The sequence below is a fragment of the Podarcis melisellensis genome (assembly GCF_964234715.1).
Source record: "Podarcis melisellensis genome assembly, chromosome: 9".
Taxonomy (NCBI): domain Eukaryota; kingdom Metazoa; phylum Chordata; class Lepidosauria; order Squamata; family Lacertidae; genus Podarcis; species Podarcis melisellensis.
In genome coordinates, this window is record NC_138541.1 from 23529920 (window position 1) to 23551363 (window position 21444).

The 21444-nt window shown below is 43.6% G+C and overlaps 1 protein-coding gene across 4 annotated transcripts in view; it reads right to left on the reverse strand.

The window, feature by feature from the left end:
- Nucleotides 1-20505, reverse strand: part of LEF1 (lymphoid enhancer binding factor 1) — a 104940-nt gene extending 84435 nt beyond the window's left edge. Inside the window, exons 1-4 of one of the 4 annotated variants that reach the window (XM_081925184.1) lie at nt 19874-20505; nt 18924-19158; nt 15565-15628; nt 13451-13584 (exon numbers count right to left, since the gene is read on the reverse strand). In XM_081925184.1, the coding sequence (XP_081781310.1) occupies nt 13451-13584; nt 15565-15628; nt 18924-19139 (414 nt within the window). In that variant the 5' untranslated portion in view covers nt 19140-19158; nt 19874-20505. Of the gene's footprint in view, nt 1-13450; nt 13585-15564; nt 15629-18923; nt 19159-19378; nt 19543-19873 lie in introns of those variants that run through there. The other 3 variants (XM_081925181.1, XM_081925183.1, XM_081925182.1) reach the window with 3 other exon arrangements.
- Between the last annotated feature and the right edge of the window lie 939 nt (nt 20506-21444).

Here is a 21444-nt window from a genome sequence, read left to right on the forward strand (position 1 = left end):
CAAAGTACAAAATGTCTTGTAAGAAGCAGCCTGCGGAGTCATGTGGAAACCCACTATTTGGTTGAACATTTCCGTACTACTTTCCACAGTATGAGTTGGACCTGCCAACTTGGTTTGAGCCCAAAGCATTTGAAATGTATTCCAGCTTAGGCAGGAAGAGACATCTTAAGAACTCTTTAAACCAGCTCCAATGCCAATGGCCTCTGCAAGTGCAGCAACAGAATAATGTTCTCCATATGTGCAATGCAGTGATCTATTTGTTCTCAATTTGTGCTACACAGGGATCCTGCTCCCAAGCGTCCAAACGGCTTAGGGACTTTTATTTATGTTGATTTTTCCCTATTCGCACCTTTAAGTTGAGGTTGTTGGGGCAGGTTTTAAAGGCATGCAGTCAGGACTCTTGCCAAAGCCAAGTATATGTGGGTCCAGTCAGGGCCCACCTAGGAAACCAATGTACGCTACCTTGAATGTCATGGCAGAAATGTGAGGTATAAATCAAATAAAATGTGCATGGAAAATGGCAGGATATTCACTTCTTTGTAATGTGCAACGTGTCAGATATGTCTCTTGAGACATTTTGCAAGTATCTTGGACGCTTACTAAAAATCATGCACAACAACAAGAGATGCTCATTTTCACATGTGAGAATTTTGTATATAAAACAGTATAATGAAGTGATGCCTTCAGTAGTACACTACATACAACAAGTAAAGCTACCCAGATGCGGGAATTACCACAATAAGAGATACAAATTCCTCCTCAGGTGGCAAGTCAGAAAGAATAATTTCACCTCATATTTTGGAGCTTCATGCTGCAGGCTGCTTAGAATGCTTATGTCTACCTTTCCATTAGAACAATGGTTATTCTGTGAACCACTCAGACCTCTGAGTATAGGGCGGTATATAAATTCAACAGAGGAGGAGGAGGAGGAGGAGGAGGAGGAGGAGGAGGAGGAGGAGGAGGTGGTGGTAGGAGCTGCTTCCTCCCTCCTACACAAACCTTGGTACTATTCTGTACACCGGTTTAAGAACCCCTGTGCTGTAACAACTAACAGCAGTTGTCTTGGTTAGCTTTTGGTTTCTGCTCACCTCCTACCTGGTCTCTACCCTAAGGAAGCCAGGTTAAAGTCTCAGACCACTGAGCCTGTAAGCATTCGGCGTCTACCTTCTCCAAGACTGGATTTGTTTACTTACAAGTCTACCTTTAGCCCACTCAATGCAGGTAGCACAGCATTAAAAAGAAACAGCATACAAAGAAACCTATAACAGCAGCAACCTCATTTAAAAACACAGGACAATTAAAACAAGTAGAAACAATATAAAATTCCTGCCAATGTGGCAAGAGTATTTAACTAGGAATACATTATTTAAGAGGAGAAGGTCTGAAATAAATAATTTTTTAAGAGGTTGATGCCTCAAATTTGCTAGTGCTCTCATCTAAACCTGTTAAACCAGAAGATCTAGGCTTAAGTCCATTTAGTCCAGGCATGTTCCTAAGATTGGGGCACATCTCTCTTGGGTTTCAGACAGAGTGGAAATCTTTTAAGTCAGTATTTGTGCTGCATTTCAGTCTTCTGGCATGAGTGAACTTATCCCTCATCAACCCTAATGCTAACAAAATAATTGAGTCCCCAGATAATCCAGCTGTGTTTAAAATATTATGGGTTCTCTTTTATTTGACTTCTGATTTCAGTGCATTTAGCATCCATGTTGCAGATTCTTCTCCAGTAGTTTTCCTGAGAGACACGGCGGCCAGGAGCAAAGGAGGACAGGACTGCAGTTCTTGCAAACAATGGGTCTTTTTGATTACTAGCTTTGCAAGTAGGTATCTATGTTTTTAATAGTCCTGAAAAGTGAATTCTTTTCTCCTGTGTTTGTGGGCTCAGGTGCAGTGTGCTCACAGCAATCTAGGCCCTCATCAAAACCAGCAAATGAAGCCACAGAACAACAACCTTGGGGCTGAATAGACTAGGCCACAACTTTTATATATTACAGATGTAAGAAGGCATTGGCTGCTCATTGATTATTCCAGCTGGGTTGACCATGGTTTCAAGGGCATCGAGTGTGCCCCCCCCTCACAAACCCAATGCCTTATCCACAAACCCAATGCCTTATCCTAAATATGGCAACTGAGTAGTACCATAGCAAAGTCTTTAGTAAGGACTGGCTGCTTATCAGCCACTAAATTCGGGGAAGGAGGGTGGGGAATCCAGCTCAGAATGAACTGTTTGGAACAGCTGCAGTCCTGTTAATGGACCTGAGTGAAGCCTAAGCAGCCTAGGTCTGCCAACCAAGCTGCCCCCCCTCACTCTGCCTACCCACAATTGGCCAATTTAAATGGGCAGGCTCCCATGGGCACTGAGCTGCAACCACCATCTCAATGGGATAACCAGTGAGTGTTCTTTTTAGCAGGCTGAACCTGCTATTATTTCTCCTTTTCTACCCCCCTTAAGGTTACATCCGCAGTATACATTTAAAGCATTCTCAAACCACTTTAACAGTCACTGTTCCCTGCAAGGAATCCTAGGAAGTGTTGTTTGCTAATGGTGCTGGGAATTAAAGTTCTGTGAGGGGTCATCTAAACAACTTTTGGCATCCTTAACAAACTACAGTTCCCAAGCGACAGAAGTCCAATTCTCCTTTGCATGTGGTGAGACCTCAGAATTCTGCTAAAATCTATCCTTCCCTGAATCCTTTGAGACTTCTGCTCTATTTACTCAGTATGGTGGCTTTGTGAAAAGGGGCAGGCTTTATGCACCTTTAATTTTCTCTTCAACACAACTACTAAAGGTGCACAACAAGCACTGTCTTCTTTTTTGTTGAATAGCTTGAAAAACAACAAGCCATTCCTTTAAAAATCCTAAGTTTTATATACTTTTTGAACAGATAAAATGCTATCAATACCATATACTTGTCTCCAATATAGCCTGGAATATAAATGATTTTGATGGAGGGTTGCCACCCAAAACTCACAAAGCATATTTACATAAGGATACTGAGGGCAGTTTGATCCATATTTATTTATCAAACTACTTGAATACAGTGGTACCTCGTATTAAGAACTTAATTCGTTCTGGAGGTCCGTTCTTAACCTGAAACTGTTCTTAACCTGAGTTACCACTTTAGCTAATGGGGCCTGCTGCTGCCACTACGTGATTTCTGTTCTCATCTTGAAGCAAAGTTCTTAACCCAAGGTACTATTTCTGGGTTAGCGGAGTCTGTAACCTGAAGCATCTGTAACCCAAGTTACCACTGTACTTCTTACCCCTAGCAAGTGGCTGGCTCTGCAACCATATCATCCTTGCTGTTACTGTTTCTTTCTCATGAAAGATTAAAAACAAGAGCCAGACGACCTCAAACATACACAAACACTTTGGATAGTCAGAGCTGATTCACAATATCCTTTCAGGAGGCAAACACTTAATTGGTTGTGAAGACAATCTGGAACATTTATTTCATCTTCTGCAAGGAGGAGGAAGATATAGGCAGAGATTACAGTAAGAATTCACTTTCTGGATAACAGAGCCATCAAGCAAATAGAATGATAATTTTAAACCTTAGTAAGTTACGAGTGCTATATAAACTGAGAGTTAACTAGCATTTCTTATTTTGCACTATAGAATAACCAAGTACACACCTCAGTTCAAAATACTTTGAGCTAAAATGTTAGGCTACATAAACTCACCCTAATCTTAAACCTGCTCACTTGGAAACAAATCATCAGTTTCAACAGGACTTGAAATTCAGGGTATGTTTAGGTTTTCAGCCAAGTCCAGTATGTTAACAACCAGATAATCAGCTACATTTATATTCAAGCAATGCTTTTACTAACCAAGCACAACAAGCCAAGCCAAAACTGCAATACACAGCAAAAGCAGCTAGTTACACAATGTCTCTTTGCTAATAAAATAAACACAGGGGCATTGTGGCTCTCCTTGCTAAATGATATTTCTGAGGGCAGAAATTTCTGAGGAGGTAATGATTTCCACTGCAGAGCTGGTGGGTGCTTAACTTTTCAACGTCCCACCACCTTACTCTTCCAACTTCTCCTTTTTATTACCTATTTTCCCCATGCCCATGTTCTAGACCTGCGATTGTGATGGAAATGCAGAATCGGGGCCCTACTGAGCAGGCGCTGAAAAAGAACAGCAGGTTCTCTTCCAGCCCCCTCCTCCCATCCACTGCTTCTCTACTGGGAATCATGCTTTCCATGCCAGGTTGCAAAAGCAACACCAGAGCTTTGATTTCACACAGTGGAGGTAGACATGGGGTTCCAATCCTAAGCCTATGAAAGCTAACAAAGTGCAATTATTTTAAAATACCATGTGACCTTTCACTGTTTGTGGCATTTAACTACAGAGGAGTGCACATCTGTGGTACCAGTAAGATTCTTCCTTTGGCTGTTGTGGGGGTGGGGGATACACACACAAACATGGAATAAAATGTGAGAAACTCAACAAGTGTGGAAAAGAAAAGCTCTTCATCAACTCAATAGCAAGTGCTGAAAAGGGGTGTTGTGTGCAGTGGATTCATCAACAGCTAGACAGTGTTTTGTATGTTCATTTTTTCCCGTCCCCCCACCAAAATGCTATGTACTGTATTTTTCGCACCATAGGACGCACCTTGTTTTAGAGGGGGGAGAACAAGAGAGAAAAAAATCTCCCCCTCTCTGCCCAGCGCCCCTTCAGCAAAGCGGCAGGAGGTGCTGCGCAGAGAGGGGGAGAATTTCCCCCCTCTTGTTTTCCCCCTCTAAAACAAGGTGCCGTTTAAGGTGCGTTCAGTTGCCTTCAGGTGGCTACCTTGGAAGCCTGGAGAGCGAGAGAGGTCGGTGCGCACTGACCCCTCTCGCTCTCCAGGCTTTAGGTTCCTTTTGACCTGCTCTTTGGGGCTGGCGGGGGGAAGCCCACCACCAGCCCAAAAGAGCAGGTCAGGGAGCAGCAGAAAGGTGCGCAGCAGAGAGGCTGCTGCCATAGTGGCATTTCACCTCTCCAGCTGGGAGAGGGTAAGCGGGGCTTCTTTAGCCCCACGCATGCTCTCCCGGCTGGAGAGGTGGCGCGGCTAAAGAAGCTCCTGCCATAGCAGCGCGTCACCTCTCCAGCCGGCAGAGGGTTGCGGGGCTATGCCGTCTTCGCTCCATACGATGCACACACATTTTCCCTTCATTTTTGAAGGGGGAAAAGTGCGTCCTATAGAGCAAAAAATACACGGTATTCCTTAACAAATCAATACCCCATGAACGAGTTCTTTTTTTACCACAGCAATCAGAGAAGTTCTGCTTCTTGCACCATTTTAACTGCATAGCTAATTTTAAATAAATATATATGATATATAATACATCACCCCCCCTCTCTCTGAGTTTGCGCATTGTATTGTCATGTTTAAAAAATATCATGATTTGGATATCCTTGAATGACACCCCCCCCAAAAAAAGGATGACTAAATAAATATTGAAAATTCTTCTACCTACAGGAGGTTTTGCATTTTACTTTGATGGTGCTGAAGATGCGCCTTTTAATTCAATGGTCTTTCAACACATCAACAATTACTATTTCACTATAATTCTTTTAAAAACAATTATACCGATGAAGTTGCAGTACATTAGGCAACTTTTTAATGTCTGCTGAATAAAGAGTTCAGCAACTCACAATTCAACTTAGAATTGATATAGGGATAACATCTAACAAGGAAAGTATTGAATTTTGTACGAATGCCAGCGTCAAAATTGATTCTGTTGTACAGCGTCCCCCCCTTTATAAAAGCTCTCCTGATACATCCACAGGTTTCCTATTATATGCAGAAATGCAAGCATGAGCTAGACAGATGTGTTCAACATTATCTTAATGTATTCCTGCCACTTGCCTTTTTGTCTTCTTGTGAGGGGAAAGTGTTGCATTTTAAAAAGTAACCTTACTTCTGACTTTCCTTTTCTCAGCCCAGCTAAGCATGCCAGTGAAATATGCCTTACTGCAACTTCTTTTTTGTGGAGGGTGGGGGGTGGAATTTAGATACAAAAATAGGACCTATTACTTCCACATAGTGTTCAAACTTTTGCATGGCATGTGTGCAATCTTTTGCTGTTGCATCAAGTGGGCAGGTGTGCTTTTGGCGGCGAGCGTGCAGATGATTTGCCGTGGTGGGCAGCCTGTAGAGCGATTAGCGGCAGTGCCCCCCCAAAAGCTCAATAACTCTGGGCAATTCCCCCCGCCAAAAAACTCAACAACTTTGGCCAATCCCCCCCCCATTTTTTGTTGTGGTCCCAAAAAATAGGAGTCATCTTATACATGGGGGCATGTTATACATGGAAAAATACAGTAAGCACCTAGAATTGGACCTTGAACCAGTTCAGCTGTTTGAGAATAGAAGTAATATACAACTAGCCTGCTGCTGCTATCAACACTCTGCCTACTGCATTATGCACAACTTGCAAATTCTGTATAATCTTTAAGGGTAGTCCCATATAAAGTGCATGCATAGTCCATTCTAGATATTGCCAGAGAACGGATAACCATATCCAGACCAAAATGGCCAGAATTGAAGCACCAACTCCTAGCCATTGACATCACCAGGGCCTCAACTGTCCATTTCTATGAGCATCAAATCTACAAACCTGCACCTTCCAAGAGAGTAATCCCACCCAGAATCACTGCCAAATTCCAGACTTGGAAACCACCCAACCACAAAACCTCCATCTCACCAAGATTCTTCTTCAACTTATTGGTCCAGCCCTTTCCAACTCCAAGCTCTGATTCAGGACCTTCACTACCTTTCCCAATGCAGATACAACAGAGAAAACAAGCAGGGTACCATCAGCATACTGATGGCACTTTACTCCAAATCTCCAGATGACTGCTCCCAGCAGTTTCTTATAGATATTAAAGATCATGGGCAACAAGACACATTCCTAAGGAACCCCACAGGATCACTCATACAGGGCCAAGTGTAAGTCATGCAATGCTACTTTCTTTAAACCCCCCTCAAGAAAATGGAATGAAACCACCACAAAACATTATTCCCAACTTCTAAATCCTGAGGGCAGTCCAGGAGGATACAATGGTATCAAATATGCTTGAGAGTTCTCCTGACAAAGTTCATTGACCAGGGTGAGCAAAGCAGTTTTAGTCCCCAAACCAGGCCTGAGGCCAGATTGAAATAGGTCTTGATAACTGGTTTTATTCAAGCATGCCTGAAGTTGTTCTGGTACCACCTTCTTCAGCACCTTGCCTAGGAAGAGGATATTAGACCCATAGTTATCATGGAGGCAATGTGGAGTCAGGGGTGAAGGAAGGAGAACCGGCACCCGGGGGGGGGCAAACCGCCTGTTGGTGCATGCGCTGTACGTATGGTGCATGTGTGGCACCACTATGTAGGGCGCATGCGCTCACGTGGCTATGTACAATGAATGTGTGCGTACCGTACGTAGTGTCGTCATTCATGCGCCGCCTGGCGGTTTGCCAACGGAGCTGCTCAAGCAGCGTATGGACAGCAGTGGAGGGTGCAGCTGCGAACGGAGGATCCTCCACATGCGGCTGTGGTGGGGCAATTGAGGCGGCTTGCCACAGGGTGCCTTCTTGTCATCTCCCTCAAATATGGCACCTGGGGTGGACTGCGGCTCCTTGCTCCGCCACTGTGTAGAGTTGGCTTCAGCATGGATGTTGAAGTCCCAACTACCACCACTATGAAGAGGTTATCTGAAGCCACTCGCACACCCATGGAGGCTGTTGGGCAGTGGGGTGAGTGGTACACCAACAACATCCCTATTCTGCCTATTCAGGCCCAACACAAATAACAGACCACTGAATTCAATGACAGGATGGATTGGCTTCCTGGTGAGGACAATGGAAATCTAATGGATGAAAGTAACTTCCAATCTGGGCTTGCCCACCAAGATCTTCTCCATGACACATACCAGGTCAGCCTTCATCTCATAATGGAATCACGGAGCACAGATGTTTTATTCAGGCCAATCTGGCATTCATCAACAGCACAACCAGACTAGGGAATGGACTGATGTGATCACCCAAATTCAGAGAGCTGGGAAGTGACTGAAAAGGGCTTACAGTGGCTAGCAGCCCTTTTACAAGATCCTGTCTACCACTCCCCCAGCACCATCTCTCCCTTTGCCAGTAATCACTCTGTGCTTCAGACCCCACCCCCTAAAAAGTATAAACATTTCCTGCCCCCAAAAGAGCAGAATAAAGAATGCAGGGTGAATATGTCTACACATCATTTGGCAAGTTCTGTGTACATGAAGAAGACGTTCCAATTACACCCATATTTCTAAGCTTACAAGCTGACTGTGTTATCTCAAGCTTAGTAGTAATCAGTGAGGACTCTGGTGTAAAAAAGAGTCTCTGACTTCTATATTAGATCCATACCTTGGATACAGTAATAATGTGTATGTACCTTCAATGGAGGAATCGTGTCATTTATAGTTTTGCTGCCTTCCCTGACTGCACGTGTTTCATGAGCTACACATGAGAACTTCAAAATAAAATAAATGCATTATGATTCGAAGCTAAATTGGGTCTCTCTTGCCATATCATCAAGCGTTTAGTAGCAGCCTGATTTTCAAATGTGGTCTCAGCTGACTGTGAGGCTTCTTTCAACAGAACAGGGAGGGAAGCAATTTTCAGTGATTCCGCCTCCCCACTAAATTCGGGGGGTGGGTGGGTGGGTGGGAGAGGAGAGAGAGATGGGAGCTTGCTGCAGGAAAAAGGAGGTATCACTGAAAATTGTTTCCTTCCCTGTTCCACTGATGGAAGCCTTACCATCAGTTGAGTGACCCCCACTGTACACAACCCTCAGCATGTAATTCCTGCAATCTAAAACCATAAGCCACAATCTCTGGATATCACCAAGACTGAGGTCTGTGAAAACTACAATATGAAGTCCAGCTTCAAATACTAACAATAGCATTGTGAGAGTTTAAGTTAAAATTGGCATTTAGTTCACTGCCTATACCAGAACATATGGGGGCTCTTTCATTGCTGCCAAGAGGCCTATTGTTCAGTCTAATTATTCCAGCTGGGAATGAAAACCAGGATGCTTAGATGCAAAGGGTGGCGGAGAGGGGGAGCCTTCTTTTTCTTGCCAAGAACACAGGCCACATAATATAGAATTACGGTACTTAAACTTGCCACCCTACATCTTACTCAAGCCTTAATCTAATTGCTTTGGAAAGAGATACATATAAATAGCCTAATAATGTGAGATAATTAGAGGAAGTCTCAAGAAATGCAGGATAGATCCTGCTCCAGGACAGATACCTAAAACCAATCTCACTTGAAGTGCCATAATATAGAGGGAACCAATCTTTATTCTCTCTCTCTCTCTCTCTCTCTCTCTCTCTCTCTCTATCTATCTCTCTATCTCTCTATCTCTCTCTATCTCTCTCTCTCTCTCTCTCTCTCTCTCACACACACACACACACACACACACTCACACACACACTCACACACACACACACACACACACACACACACTTCACACTTATGCTAGGATGGAAGCCGCCAAAAGGCACACAAGGCTATGTTCACAAGTATTGTAGTCTCCCTCTCGACATATGTGCTGCATTAACACTTGCTTTATGAAGAACAACATTGCTGCCATTTGCTGCTCCAGCTGTTCATACCATTTTCTTCTATGGTTATAGCAGTTTTTCTCCCAGTAAGTCGGAAGCTTGAAAGCCGAGATGTTCAGAATAAGAAACAAGCTAGGTAAAATTTAACAGAGCTGGTGACTTTTTGAACAACAGGTTTGGTGGCAAGATTTTCACAAAAAGTTGTATTACAACCCTTTTCTTTTTAGGCCACTGCTTCAGGATGTGCTATTTGCAAGTATCTCATGAGTTGATCCCCAAAGCCTTGGGTCTTAGAATGCCTTATAGTGACCCATATTGTTTCATCTTTCCCAGTGTTATCTGCTAAGTGAAGCTTTTCTTCATTTCTGCATGATCAGTCTTAAGAAAAGGGTTCCAAACATGAGATGGTAAGGGAGCCACGCTGCCACATGAAAATGATACATTTCAAAGCCTAATATTATGAGTTAAATTCACTGAAATCCAAGACACAGAAATATGTCCAAACTGATACCAGATTTGCTCATATGTTCAGAAGGCTGCCACCTCCGTGAATCTGAGAAATAACTGAACATATCATATACATAGATGTGCAACTCAAAAGCCATTTACATAAAACCATAGGGGAAACAGTTTTTACAAACTGGCTGGCTCTCGTTATTTCTGCAGTATACTTTCCTTCACACATTGAAAACCATGCAAATACTGTTATTCAACCCATGCAAACACTGTTATTCAATGAAAAATTGGTAAAAACTCGCATAGTATACAAGTCTATATTGTAGCCTTATATAAGCTTAATATAAAGATGTTAGAATTTCTGTGAAACATTACATGCACATTTCTGTCTGTGGAATTCCCCATCACCACCAGCAGTAGTCAGAAGTGCAAAATTAGGTCATCATCTTAAGGAGAAATAATCACTATGAATTTGTAGCATCTGATAAAAAAAATCTTATTTACATACTGCAAAAAACTTTTGCAGCAGAATATTCATCAGCAGTAGGCCGTTCGACTAATCATGATTCCCAAGCCACTCAATTTAAATAAGCAGTGGTATTCATCAGTTTCCCTGCACATTAAGAAAATCAGGCTCTCCAGAATAGTGTGAAAAAATTCACTGCCCCCAAGGTGGTTCAAATCCTACCTAACACCTCTGGGGCAACAGATGTAGCCAGCAGATGCTTTGTTATGCTAATGAAAAATTCCACAGGAATCAAATCCACAAACAAATGGTCAGTCCAACACAACTTTTTTTAAAAAGAAAAGTCTATCTTTTAAATCTATCTGAACCATCTTCAGCTTGGAGAGAAAGAGTTCAACTAAGTTTGATTCAGAGTATGCCTATTGAAATTAATGGACCTTACTTTGTCATGTTAATTTATTTTAGTGGGTCCACCCTAAATAAAACTTGGTTGAATAATAGACAAGGAAACCAGAAGGTGAATTCATGATAAAATGTAGGATAACTAACAGCAAAACTGCATTACCCTGGAAAACATGTTTGACAAGGTTCATCAACATGAAGGTGAAGGGGGGATTTCTAGCGGAAAAATAGCAAGTAAGAAGAGGAATGTCAAATTCCTCCCATGGTCATCAGTTTTCCCTCCAAATATTCCTCTAGGCAATTTTTCCTCTGTCAAGCTTAGTCCCAATCAGATGGGGATTTTCCTCAAGGGAACTCTAGTTGCCTCAGATCAGACAAGTTTTGGAAGTTGTGCAAGAATATTCTGTTTTAAAATGTCATGATTTCTATCACCGAATACCATTATAACCATACACACAATGGCACAGACCTTTATATAACTTAAAGCAGAATGTGGCAAGACAAAACCAACCTGATGTCAACAGGGCAGAAAATGCACTAAAATGCAAGAACAGTTCTTAGTTTTCACTTCTGATAAGTTCTCCTCTTACTTACTTACAAAACACTTCAAAAAAAAATAGTGTCGAAGCACACAATTTTGTCAATCACCTGCCTTTTTATTCAAGACATGGTAATGATGAAGCAGAATACACAGCAGTTTCAAGTAACTCTGTAGCAAGATTTAACTCTGTAGCAAGATTTAGCTCTGTAGCAAGATTTTGTTTCAGAAAGCCAAAAATATATTCCCATCATTGTAACTCTATTTTGACAATAGTGCTTTATGTAAGTTCCTAGAGTTTGCTATTAAAACTATTTCTGTGTTTATAAACACATTGTTATTTTGCATGTTGTTAACACACACTCTCTCTTCCCTTTTCTAGTATTAAACACAGCTCTATGTGCTTAGAACATCCAGGAAGCATTGGTTCCTCCAACAGGATTCTGCCAGTGTTTGATGATTTATATACATCTAGTGTTAGATTATTTGTATACATTATCTCCTTCCATAACCATCTTGGAAGTTTATGAGGCAATAAACACAAATGCAATGACAGCTTACTAGTACACTATTTGTATTCTCAGGTGCATGTGCCAAATACAGATAGCCAAAGCAATTATTAACCTCTAGACTAGAGTAAGCCAGTCACAAACATGAACGAGATGCACTCAACCAGGAAATAACTTTAATAAAATTTTGGATCTCAGCTGTTTCACATACTGAATCTTTAACTATTTGGCTTGTTTCCAGAACTTGCAAAGATTAACATATTTCCTTCATGTTCAGAAGCATAAGTAATGCATACTTATAAAAGGAAGAAGCAAAAGCAGTATATATAACCAGTTTTATCTGTCCATTTCACTCAAGGTCAGTGGCACAGAATATATGTCCCTATAGATCCTAACCCCTATAGTCATCATCATCCTTTCAATTAACAAGAGTGGGATATTTACATCAAGAGTCCTCAGACAGACAGTGCAATCATTACGCTTGCTCTGAAGCTCCACTTACTTCAGTGGGACCATCTCTAAAATAAGTAAGCACAGAATTGGAACTTTAGGGTCACTTCAAAGTGATAAATCACGTTCACCACCAAAGATATATTTGTCACAGAGATGCAGCCAATCCCAGTGTTCTGTCTGCGTAAATACATGCACTGAAAACACTCATCACATGCCAAAGTTAACAGTTTCATGTTTATATGAAAAATGTACTGAATTTCAGCACCAGAGGTAAAAAGGAATGCAAATTGTGGTCTCTTCCAGTGCACCAAGGACTTGGAGGTAGCTGGTTCACTTAACCCACTCACAACTTACAATAAGAAATACAGTCTAATGTAACATCCCTTATACAGATGATGATATTATTATTATTATTATTATTATTATTATTATTATTATTATTATTATTATTATTATTATTAAAGTTAGAAAGAGGCATTAGGAGGGCTACAAGGGCACTGAGAATGCATTATCTCAGAAAAAGGGTGTTAAAGCAGGGAAAAGTTTGCAAGACCCTGTATATTTTATTAGATTGATCACCAATTCTGATACAAAAGGATTACTGCCATATTGCATGGTTCAACATAGGCTGGCTTGAGACTGTAACTCAACCTCTTCAGCCCAACCAAGACAAACACTAAGAGGAGTCTCCACCTCCTCTAGCAACCACCTGCAACTTCCTAGGGAAGCCAAGTTCACAATGGGTACCACAAACATACACCACTTGCCAATGGGTTCACACCACGATGCCATTCTGTATGATTCACCTCTTATGCTCCACTGTAAACTGTTCAAGATTCCTAGAAAGCACATGCAGAGCTAGAAATGAGCCTAAGGATCAGGTATGCACTGTCAGCACCTTAATTAGCAGTAAGAAACATTCCTCTCAAATCCTGCCAAAACCGAGGCTTGCTAATCAGTAAACAAAGCTTGTACTTCCAAAGAATGATTTGTGAGTGTACATATGCATGCATACATATATATATATTTTTTAAAAAGTAAACTTACTGTTCTGGGGATTGGTGGAGAAAGAGATCCATTAGACATATATGGATCATTATTCATATTTGGCATCATGATATACCCAGAATAACCAGAGTAGGAAGGTCCTTTACTATATAAGCCACCATCATTGTGTTTCCCTGTAAAAAGCAAGAGTTATTGATTTAGCCCCGCCACTTAATTTTCCAGTGTGTCTCTACATTTTTGGGGGAAGGTGGGCGAGGTTGCATTCTGCTCAAGGTTTGCATCTTTAAGTTCCTAGACCTGGTAAAAGGATTGCACTAAAGTATACCTTAGACCACCACATTTTAATGGGTTCTGTTATATCTGAAGATATGACATTTCCAGGCAGGAGGAAGCTCAGCCTACTAAGCATCACAGATATTAAAACTTTGAATACGTCCATTTACAACCACATCTTAGAACAGGTTAATCTTTAGAGGAAAGTGTCCTGCATGTTCTGTTCTCCAGTTAAGAACTAGGACATTATAACTAGTTTTTTGGTGGGGTTCCCCCCTTTTTTCTTTTTAAGGCTTCCTTCTGGTAGTCTATACCAGCAGCAGGAAAAAGTTTGTTCTGACCGTGCCAATTAGAAGCAATTAATAAGGGAAAGAGTTCGGCCTCCTGTACAACAACACCTGCCGCTAATGGTGAGCCTATTCAACACAGGGGGTTCCATTTCTAATCTGCTTAAAATGTAATTTAAATAATAATGGCTATTTTGCTATCAAATGAAATGCTGAATTTTACAGACTCCATGTTACAAGTCTTACTGACAGAGTTGCCCCCAAACCTTCACTACCATTCCCTGGTGACAAAACAAAAACAAACAAACAAAACACATTTCTATATTGAGAATTTAACTGAAACTGATACGCATTTGCAGTAAGAATCATGCTGATCTAATCACTGGAAAAAAACGAAACCCTCATCTAACCTAGTGGCTTGGGGGGCATCCAAAATATTTGGTTAATTAGCAGATAACCACTGTGCTGCTTGAATTATGCTTCCTACATCGTGTTATAGAACAAGTGAGTACTTGCCAGAATAACTCCTTCTAAACTTTTTTTAAAAGACTGAAAGAGAAGTCAGCAAATACAATTACCTATAGCTGCCGGTGGGAGAGAAGCACATATGTGCTTCAGTAAATAAATATTCGTACCATAGGAATTGATCAAAATGTTTTGTACACAGGACTGATTTGTGGAAAATGGCACAACACAAAAAGTGGCTCACATGGAAAAACCATAAGATTAACATTAGTTGGGGCCAGGCTTTATGTGACTTTTCTTAGTTGCTTGCCTTTGAGTGTAGGTTTTTTAAAAATTTATATTTGAATGCCAATGTGGGTTTTCCAGTTGAGACCCCCCACAGTTGGGTTGGGGGCATGCAGCCCACTATGATCCAGGTCAGGCTGCCTGCAATTGCAACTTGCATCTAAAAAATCTGCTACTGAAGCCAAAGGGTGCTTCCAAACGCTATGCAAATTGCAGGCACCAGGAACCCAAACTCATAGTGGGCAGTGGCGTAGCGTGGGTTGTCAGCACCCGGGGCAAGGCAAGTAATTTGTGCCCCCTAACCCATGGATTTGTGCCCCCTAACCCGTGGATTTGCGCCCCCTAACCCGTGGATTTGCGCCCCCTAACCCTAACCCCCAGATGTTGCGCCCGGTGCGGCCAGGCCCCCTGCACCCCCCACGCTACACCACTGATAGTGGGTGGCAAAAAGTTAAGCCCACTACCCCCAAACACACACACATGTCCTAGCGCAGACCAGACTCACACACATGCAGGCAATTTTTGAAACAGAATGCTTGCATGCAGATTGACCTCAATAACCAACATTCAGATCTACTGTTACTTGATGCGAGGGTGCAAGGCATTTATTTAAGGACTGCGGAGAAGGATTGCACTTTTTGCCTCACCCCTAACATACAAGCAAAAGTGCTTCCGCGCAATTGTTGCAATGGCAGCAATTGTAGGAAGGAGTTGTGAAGTTGTGGGTGGGGCTAAAAGTACAACCCACAGTCAATACAAAAATGCCCTGCATGCAAGCAAAGCATGAATAGGGGCAAAATAGCAGCAAAATCTATAACTTGTGTAAAGAAAGATCTGTCTTACCTTCTTCAGGGTGTTCTCTGCCTTTCTCGTGGTAAGACTCCTGAGACTGGCCTTGCCTGGACACCTGGACAAAAAACATATCACATGCCATTATTACATTTCCATCCATTTTTACCTTATTTTGTTCCTTATATCTTCCCTTAATAAAAATGTATCATAATGTCCAAATCCCACATAAACACTTCTATGTCTCCCCCTCTCTCTACCTACCTATCTATTTGCACCACTTTGCTAGTATTTAGTTTTATAGTTATGCAAGAATAGCTTCCACTATCTTCAATTTGCACAAACCACATTTTAGTGAAAAATATATTGTGGGCATCTCTGAACTATCCTTGGTTTATATATATATATATGTATATATATAAAAGAATAAATCCCTATTTTGTTTCAGTGTTGGTAAGTTGCCCAACAGTTTATGCAAATCCTTTAAAGAGTTTATGACTAATGCTCTGACCTTGCTGATTTTAACCCGAGAAATTTCATGGCTACTCTTAAGGCCTAATGCTATTATATGATCCTGTGATTCATACAAACCTGCCTTTTCCTGTGCCATGAAAACTGATTTAGGGAAGAAAGCACTCACACAGCATTCCATACTCATGGAAAATAATGAATTACATTTTTGGGGGGAGTATATGGACTCACAATCATTATCATTAAATTCATCACCTGCCCTTCACCAGCAGGTTCCAAGGCAGGTTACAACAATTCAAATCCAGCATTAAAAGCAGTTTAAATTAGAGTCATAGGAACAGAGTGGGTCCTGAAAACACATGTCTCAGGTACCGAGGCCAGGGCAGAGGTGCATTCACTGAAAGTGAAGGTGCCAGACACACCTCTGTGCTGAGCGAACTCCAGAACTTAGGGGGTGCCACAGATAATGCCCTCTTTTAGACCACCACGTCCCTGAACTTTATAGGGCAGCAGAACTACCAGAAGGAGCCCCCCCATATATTACCAACCAAGAGCATCTTAAGTTGAACCTGAAAGCAAATGGGTAAACCAATGCAGCTGTTTTAGAACAGAGGTTATGGGAGTTCTAGCAGCAACCCAGCATTTTGAACCAGTTGGAAGTTTTTGATAAGTCTTCCAGAGCAGCCCTACATAGAGCACATTGCAACAGCTCAATGTGGAAAGTTAATGTGGGAATACCATGGCCAAGTCACCTCTGCCCAATAAGGAATATATAGTTAATGACTGCAAATAACACTACGCATTAAGTAACTAAATACATTTCAAAGACCTCAACTCCATTTGAAACAATGCCAGCTCCTACAAATTTAAAAGGCAATCCAGAAACATTGAAATTCAAACTAAACCTTTAATGCACAACCCAATATTGAAGGTTTGCAAGTCATTTCTCAGTGTGCTGGAAGGAAGTCGTTCCTTGGAAACAAGTTCTGTTGACTTCCATGCACCTTACTCTGAAGGATTCAGAAAACAAAACCCTTCACTGTAAGTGGTATTGATCATTAGTGAATTCTAGTTGACTTAAGTGTACTTGGGACCATTTCCCCAACTGTTAGTAGTAGAGTGCAGCACCTTGGCTAGGTTCCTAAGGTACCACTATAGCAAAATAACACCAAAAGTAATGATGGAAAGGAGCTCTTTCAATTTGTAAGCCACAGTTAAGCCACAGATGCTACAAACATAAAGTTTCTTTTAAAAAATTATGGACCAGCCATTAACCATGTCATCTGGGCAGATCACAAAAACAATAACCAAAAAACAAACAAACAAAAAACCATCAGATAAAATACTAAGAGCAATAAAAAATTCCACAAGCATTCTATCATCATTCTTAAACAGAAGACCCAGTAAGAAATAATTTAAAATTGCTGGGGAGAAGGAAAAATAGTATTTGCCTGGTGCTGAAAATACTTTAATGCAGGCACCAGGAAAGCCTGAGAAGACATTCCATAGCTAGGGTACCAGCACAGAAAAGGCCCTCTCCATCCTCTCATGAATAACTTAAAAGTATATGCAGGTATGAAAGGGTGGAGTCAATCTTTTAGGTAACCTGCCCCCCCCAAACCATTTACTTAAATTGCTCAAAATCTCTGATTCTTCTGTCTTCTCACAGCAAGCAAACTTCTGATCTAGGCATGAGTCAGTTCAGCCTGCAGATATTTCTTTTGGCAACAAATATACATAGGTCTGTCTACTTAAGGCTCCTCACTGGTTTTCTGCAGCACAGCCCTAAAACCTGTGGTTTGCCTTTAGAAAAAAGTCTGAACTTTGTTGTGACGTACTGTTCCCAAAAATCTCTCACTGAAAGATGTACAGGAAGTTAACTTTCTAGCGTTTTTCTTGCTCTGCCTATACCAAATTAATTTATCTCTGCAGAGTTAGGGAGCTGCCACCTAACCACCCACGTGTCTCTATGTACTCTTATTTGCTACTGTAGTGCACCACAGCAAGGCAGGGCACCAAGAGTAACCATGGTAATGTAAGGAATACGGCACCCGACTCAAGTTTTAATCTCAGACCAGGTTTACGTTTGAGCCACGATAGCCATCTGCAAACGCACAAGGAACAAAACCAAAGGAGGCCAGTTTAGCCATACTTGAACCCCAATACATGCCTCCCCACCACTCAAAAAAAATGGGTTTAAACTAGGGGAAAGGTAACAGGAAGATTAAAGAGTAGCTTCACAACATTACAACCGCTCCTCTTCAACTGCTCTGCCTGCCCCCACCCCCAATTCCAAGGCGGGGGGAACTGCAGCAAGCGGAGCTTTCAACTCCGCTCCCTCCTCCGCCGCGCCAAGCGCTACTCATTCATGGAGAACTGTGGAGTATCGGTTTTCAAAGCGCCGTGGTCAAAACAGTATCCCACTTGGCGGCTTACAGTTTCCCGTTTTCCACGCTGCGCGCACACACGCCCTTTCCTTAGCTAGCCTGAAAGAAAGAAAGATCCTTCTACACTTGGAAAAAACAACAGCCCCTGAAATCTCTGAAAAGGAGCGGTAGTCTTGAGTTTGCCAGAAACCTATTCTTCCACCCCCCCCAACCCAACCCCCCCATCCTTTCCTCTAGCCCCAGAATAGCAAAGCCACCCACTCGAACGCATTCCAGCGACTTTATCAAGCTCAGGCTGATTTACTGCTTGATTTACTGCTTGAGATAAGAGGGCAAAAGGATCAAGACGAAGCCTTCCCCCACACCCACCCCGAAGCCCACCCAAAGAGTGAAACCGGATTGTTCCCTGTGCACAACTTTTATTATGCTGCTACTTGACCGTCGCCCTTCCAGGAAAGTTTGCTCTATTCCGCCAGCTGTTGTGCGCGTCCCCCTTGCACTTCGCGCAGACCCCCAACCGTTTGTGCCCATCTCTCCCTCTCTCTCCATACCTACCTCATGCCCATTGCTGTTTGGGATCGTCTCCGACTCGTTCACCAGCGACGACTTGATGTCGGCCAAGTCGCCCTCTTCCTCCGGGTGGCTGATCTCGGCGAAGATCTTCTCCTTCTGGGGGTCGCCTTCGTCTTTGAACGGGATCATCTCGTCGGTAGCACAAAGCTCCGGGTCCCCGCCGCCGCCGCCTCCTCCGGCTCCCGAGAGCTGAGGCATAGTGGCTGCTCCGGAGAGGCTGCTCCACCCCGGGAAGCAAGGGAGAGGAAGGAAAGGGAAGAAGGGAGGGCAGGGAGAGAGGGAGGGAGGAGAACAGAAGGAACGAGGGAAGTTAAAAGTCTTCGGCGATCACTTTCCCCGGCTCTCGAGCCGCGCAGCCCACGCGCCTCGCCGCCTAAGCCCAGCTCCCTCCTCCTCCTCCTCGCCCGCCCCTCTCCATGCCATCCAGACCCAAACACCTGGGGGAGGGGAGAAGAGGAAAGGGCTCGAGCGCGGCCCGGCCCGGCTGCCTTTAAAAGAGGCGTCACCCCTCCGCTCCCGGTTTCTGTTGTGTCTGAAGAGGACAGGAAAGTCTGGGCAAGACCGCGTCCCTTCCCGTAGAGGCGTCTATCTCCTCTGGCCTCCCCCTCCCCGCCCCTCTTTTGATAAACAAGAGGAGAGAAGACCTCTGTGGGCTTCTCGCTGACCCCGGGGTTATTCCTGCGCCCCACGTTCTTGGATAGAAATAAATACAACTGTCCGGGTTTTGTCTTCTCCAAAAAGTAACAGCACTATTTGGGTGTGAGAGAGAGGTGGGTGGGGGCTTGGCTGGCTTAAAAGAGGCTCCCCCACCCCCACCCCCACCCCCCTTTTCTGTGGTAACTTGGAGATGGGGAAGAAAATGCCAGAGAGACACCTCCGCTTGGAGAGGTGGAAGGAGGGAAAGGCGCGCGCGCACACGCACAAACACACACCAGGACGACTCTGCCTTTGTCCCTTGGCTACGGAAGAGGGTCCCCCCCCCCTTCTCGCCCCTCTTTCTCTCTTTTGCTGCTCGCTGTCCTCGCCTCTCTCTCTCTTGAAGAAGAAGAAGTGGTGCCGGAAAAATCCCTCGAGTGAAGAAGTTCTTGCGTGACAGGAAAGGGGTGGGAGTGTCTCCTCGAATGAAACTTTTAAAGTCTGCTCCCTCAGGAAGATGGAAACGCCGAGAGCTCCTCCAGGGTCCCCCGCTTCTCAAAAGGGAGTGTGCGGGTCGGGCTGCCGAAGTCTGAGGGGGAGAAGGGAGATTCCTCTCCGTCGACTTCTCCGTCCAGGTGCCGCAGCTTCCCCGCCGCGGCCCAATTAGCGCGGCAAAGAAATCCAGCCAGGTGCGCGCACGCAAACGCGCTCTCTCTCTCTCTCTCTCTCCCTCTCCCGCGCGGGAGAGGTGAGCGGGTTCTCTCTCGCTTGAGGCGCTTGCTGGGCTCCTCTCGCGGCTCGGACACGTGTTCCCGCGGTCGTGCGAATGCGTGGGGACGGCGCGCCGGCGGCCAGCTCTGGAGCCGCTCAGCTAGGATGAGCTGGCTGACGCGGGGCCGTGTGAAGTGGGAAGCCAGTTGTGTCTCTCCCTCTCTCTGGCTCCCTCTGTAATGTAACTTTAACATCCCCTCCACCCACTTCTTCTCCACCTCCTCTCTGTGTCTCTCCCCCTCTCGCCCGCCCTGTTGAAAGGGTGGGGGCGGGAGGAAAGAAGATGAAAGAGAAGCCGCCGCTTTGATTGACAGCGCATTGATAGACGCTCTTGAGAGAGGGAGAGGAAAAAGGAAATGTATCCATACAGAGAAGGAGGGGAGGAAAAACAACCTAAACCCAGCTTAGAAAGCACGGGAGTGGGATGGAAGCTCTCTCCTTATTAGATGCACCCGAAGCCATCCCAGCAATCCAAGTTTAAAACAATTTCAGCCATCCACTTCCACGCAAGGGAAAGGTGCCTGCGTGAGAATAAAGCAAAGGTGTAGCTGAAAAGGGAAGGGAAGAGGTAGCAATGCGCGCATGTGGCTCCCCCTCCCCTCGACCAAGAAAGGCTCCCTTATCTCTTTCCTAATTGTTTGCTCTTTAATCACTTTAACTCTGATAACTGCCCTCTTCCCCAATTCTCCTGGCGTCGCTTATTATTCTTATTTATTATTATCTGAGATGGGCTGAGTTTAAAAAGGCAGAAAAAAGAGATGAGGGCGGAAAGGGAATTGCTATTCCAAGGGGTGGAGGTTTCTAATTCACTCTCCCCCTCCCCAAGGAAGCCTCTCCAGAGAGGGCAAATAATAGTTATCTGAACATCTTCAGACAAATCTGGAACAAGGATGTTTTTCTAGGGCTGCTTTGTTAAGACTTCCCCCTTTTTGGAGAGGAGGGGGAAGCTTATACATACACAATTGTTTTGTGGCTGAAAAGGGGGAGCTTGTTTGTGTGGGTGTGCTTTTTGCTTGTTTATTTACAGTTTTAGACACAGACACACACACACAGTCGCTAAAATCGGTAATGCGGGAAGAGAGAGAGAAAGGGATCC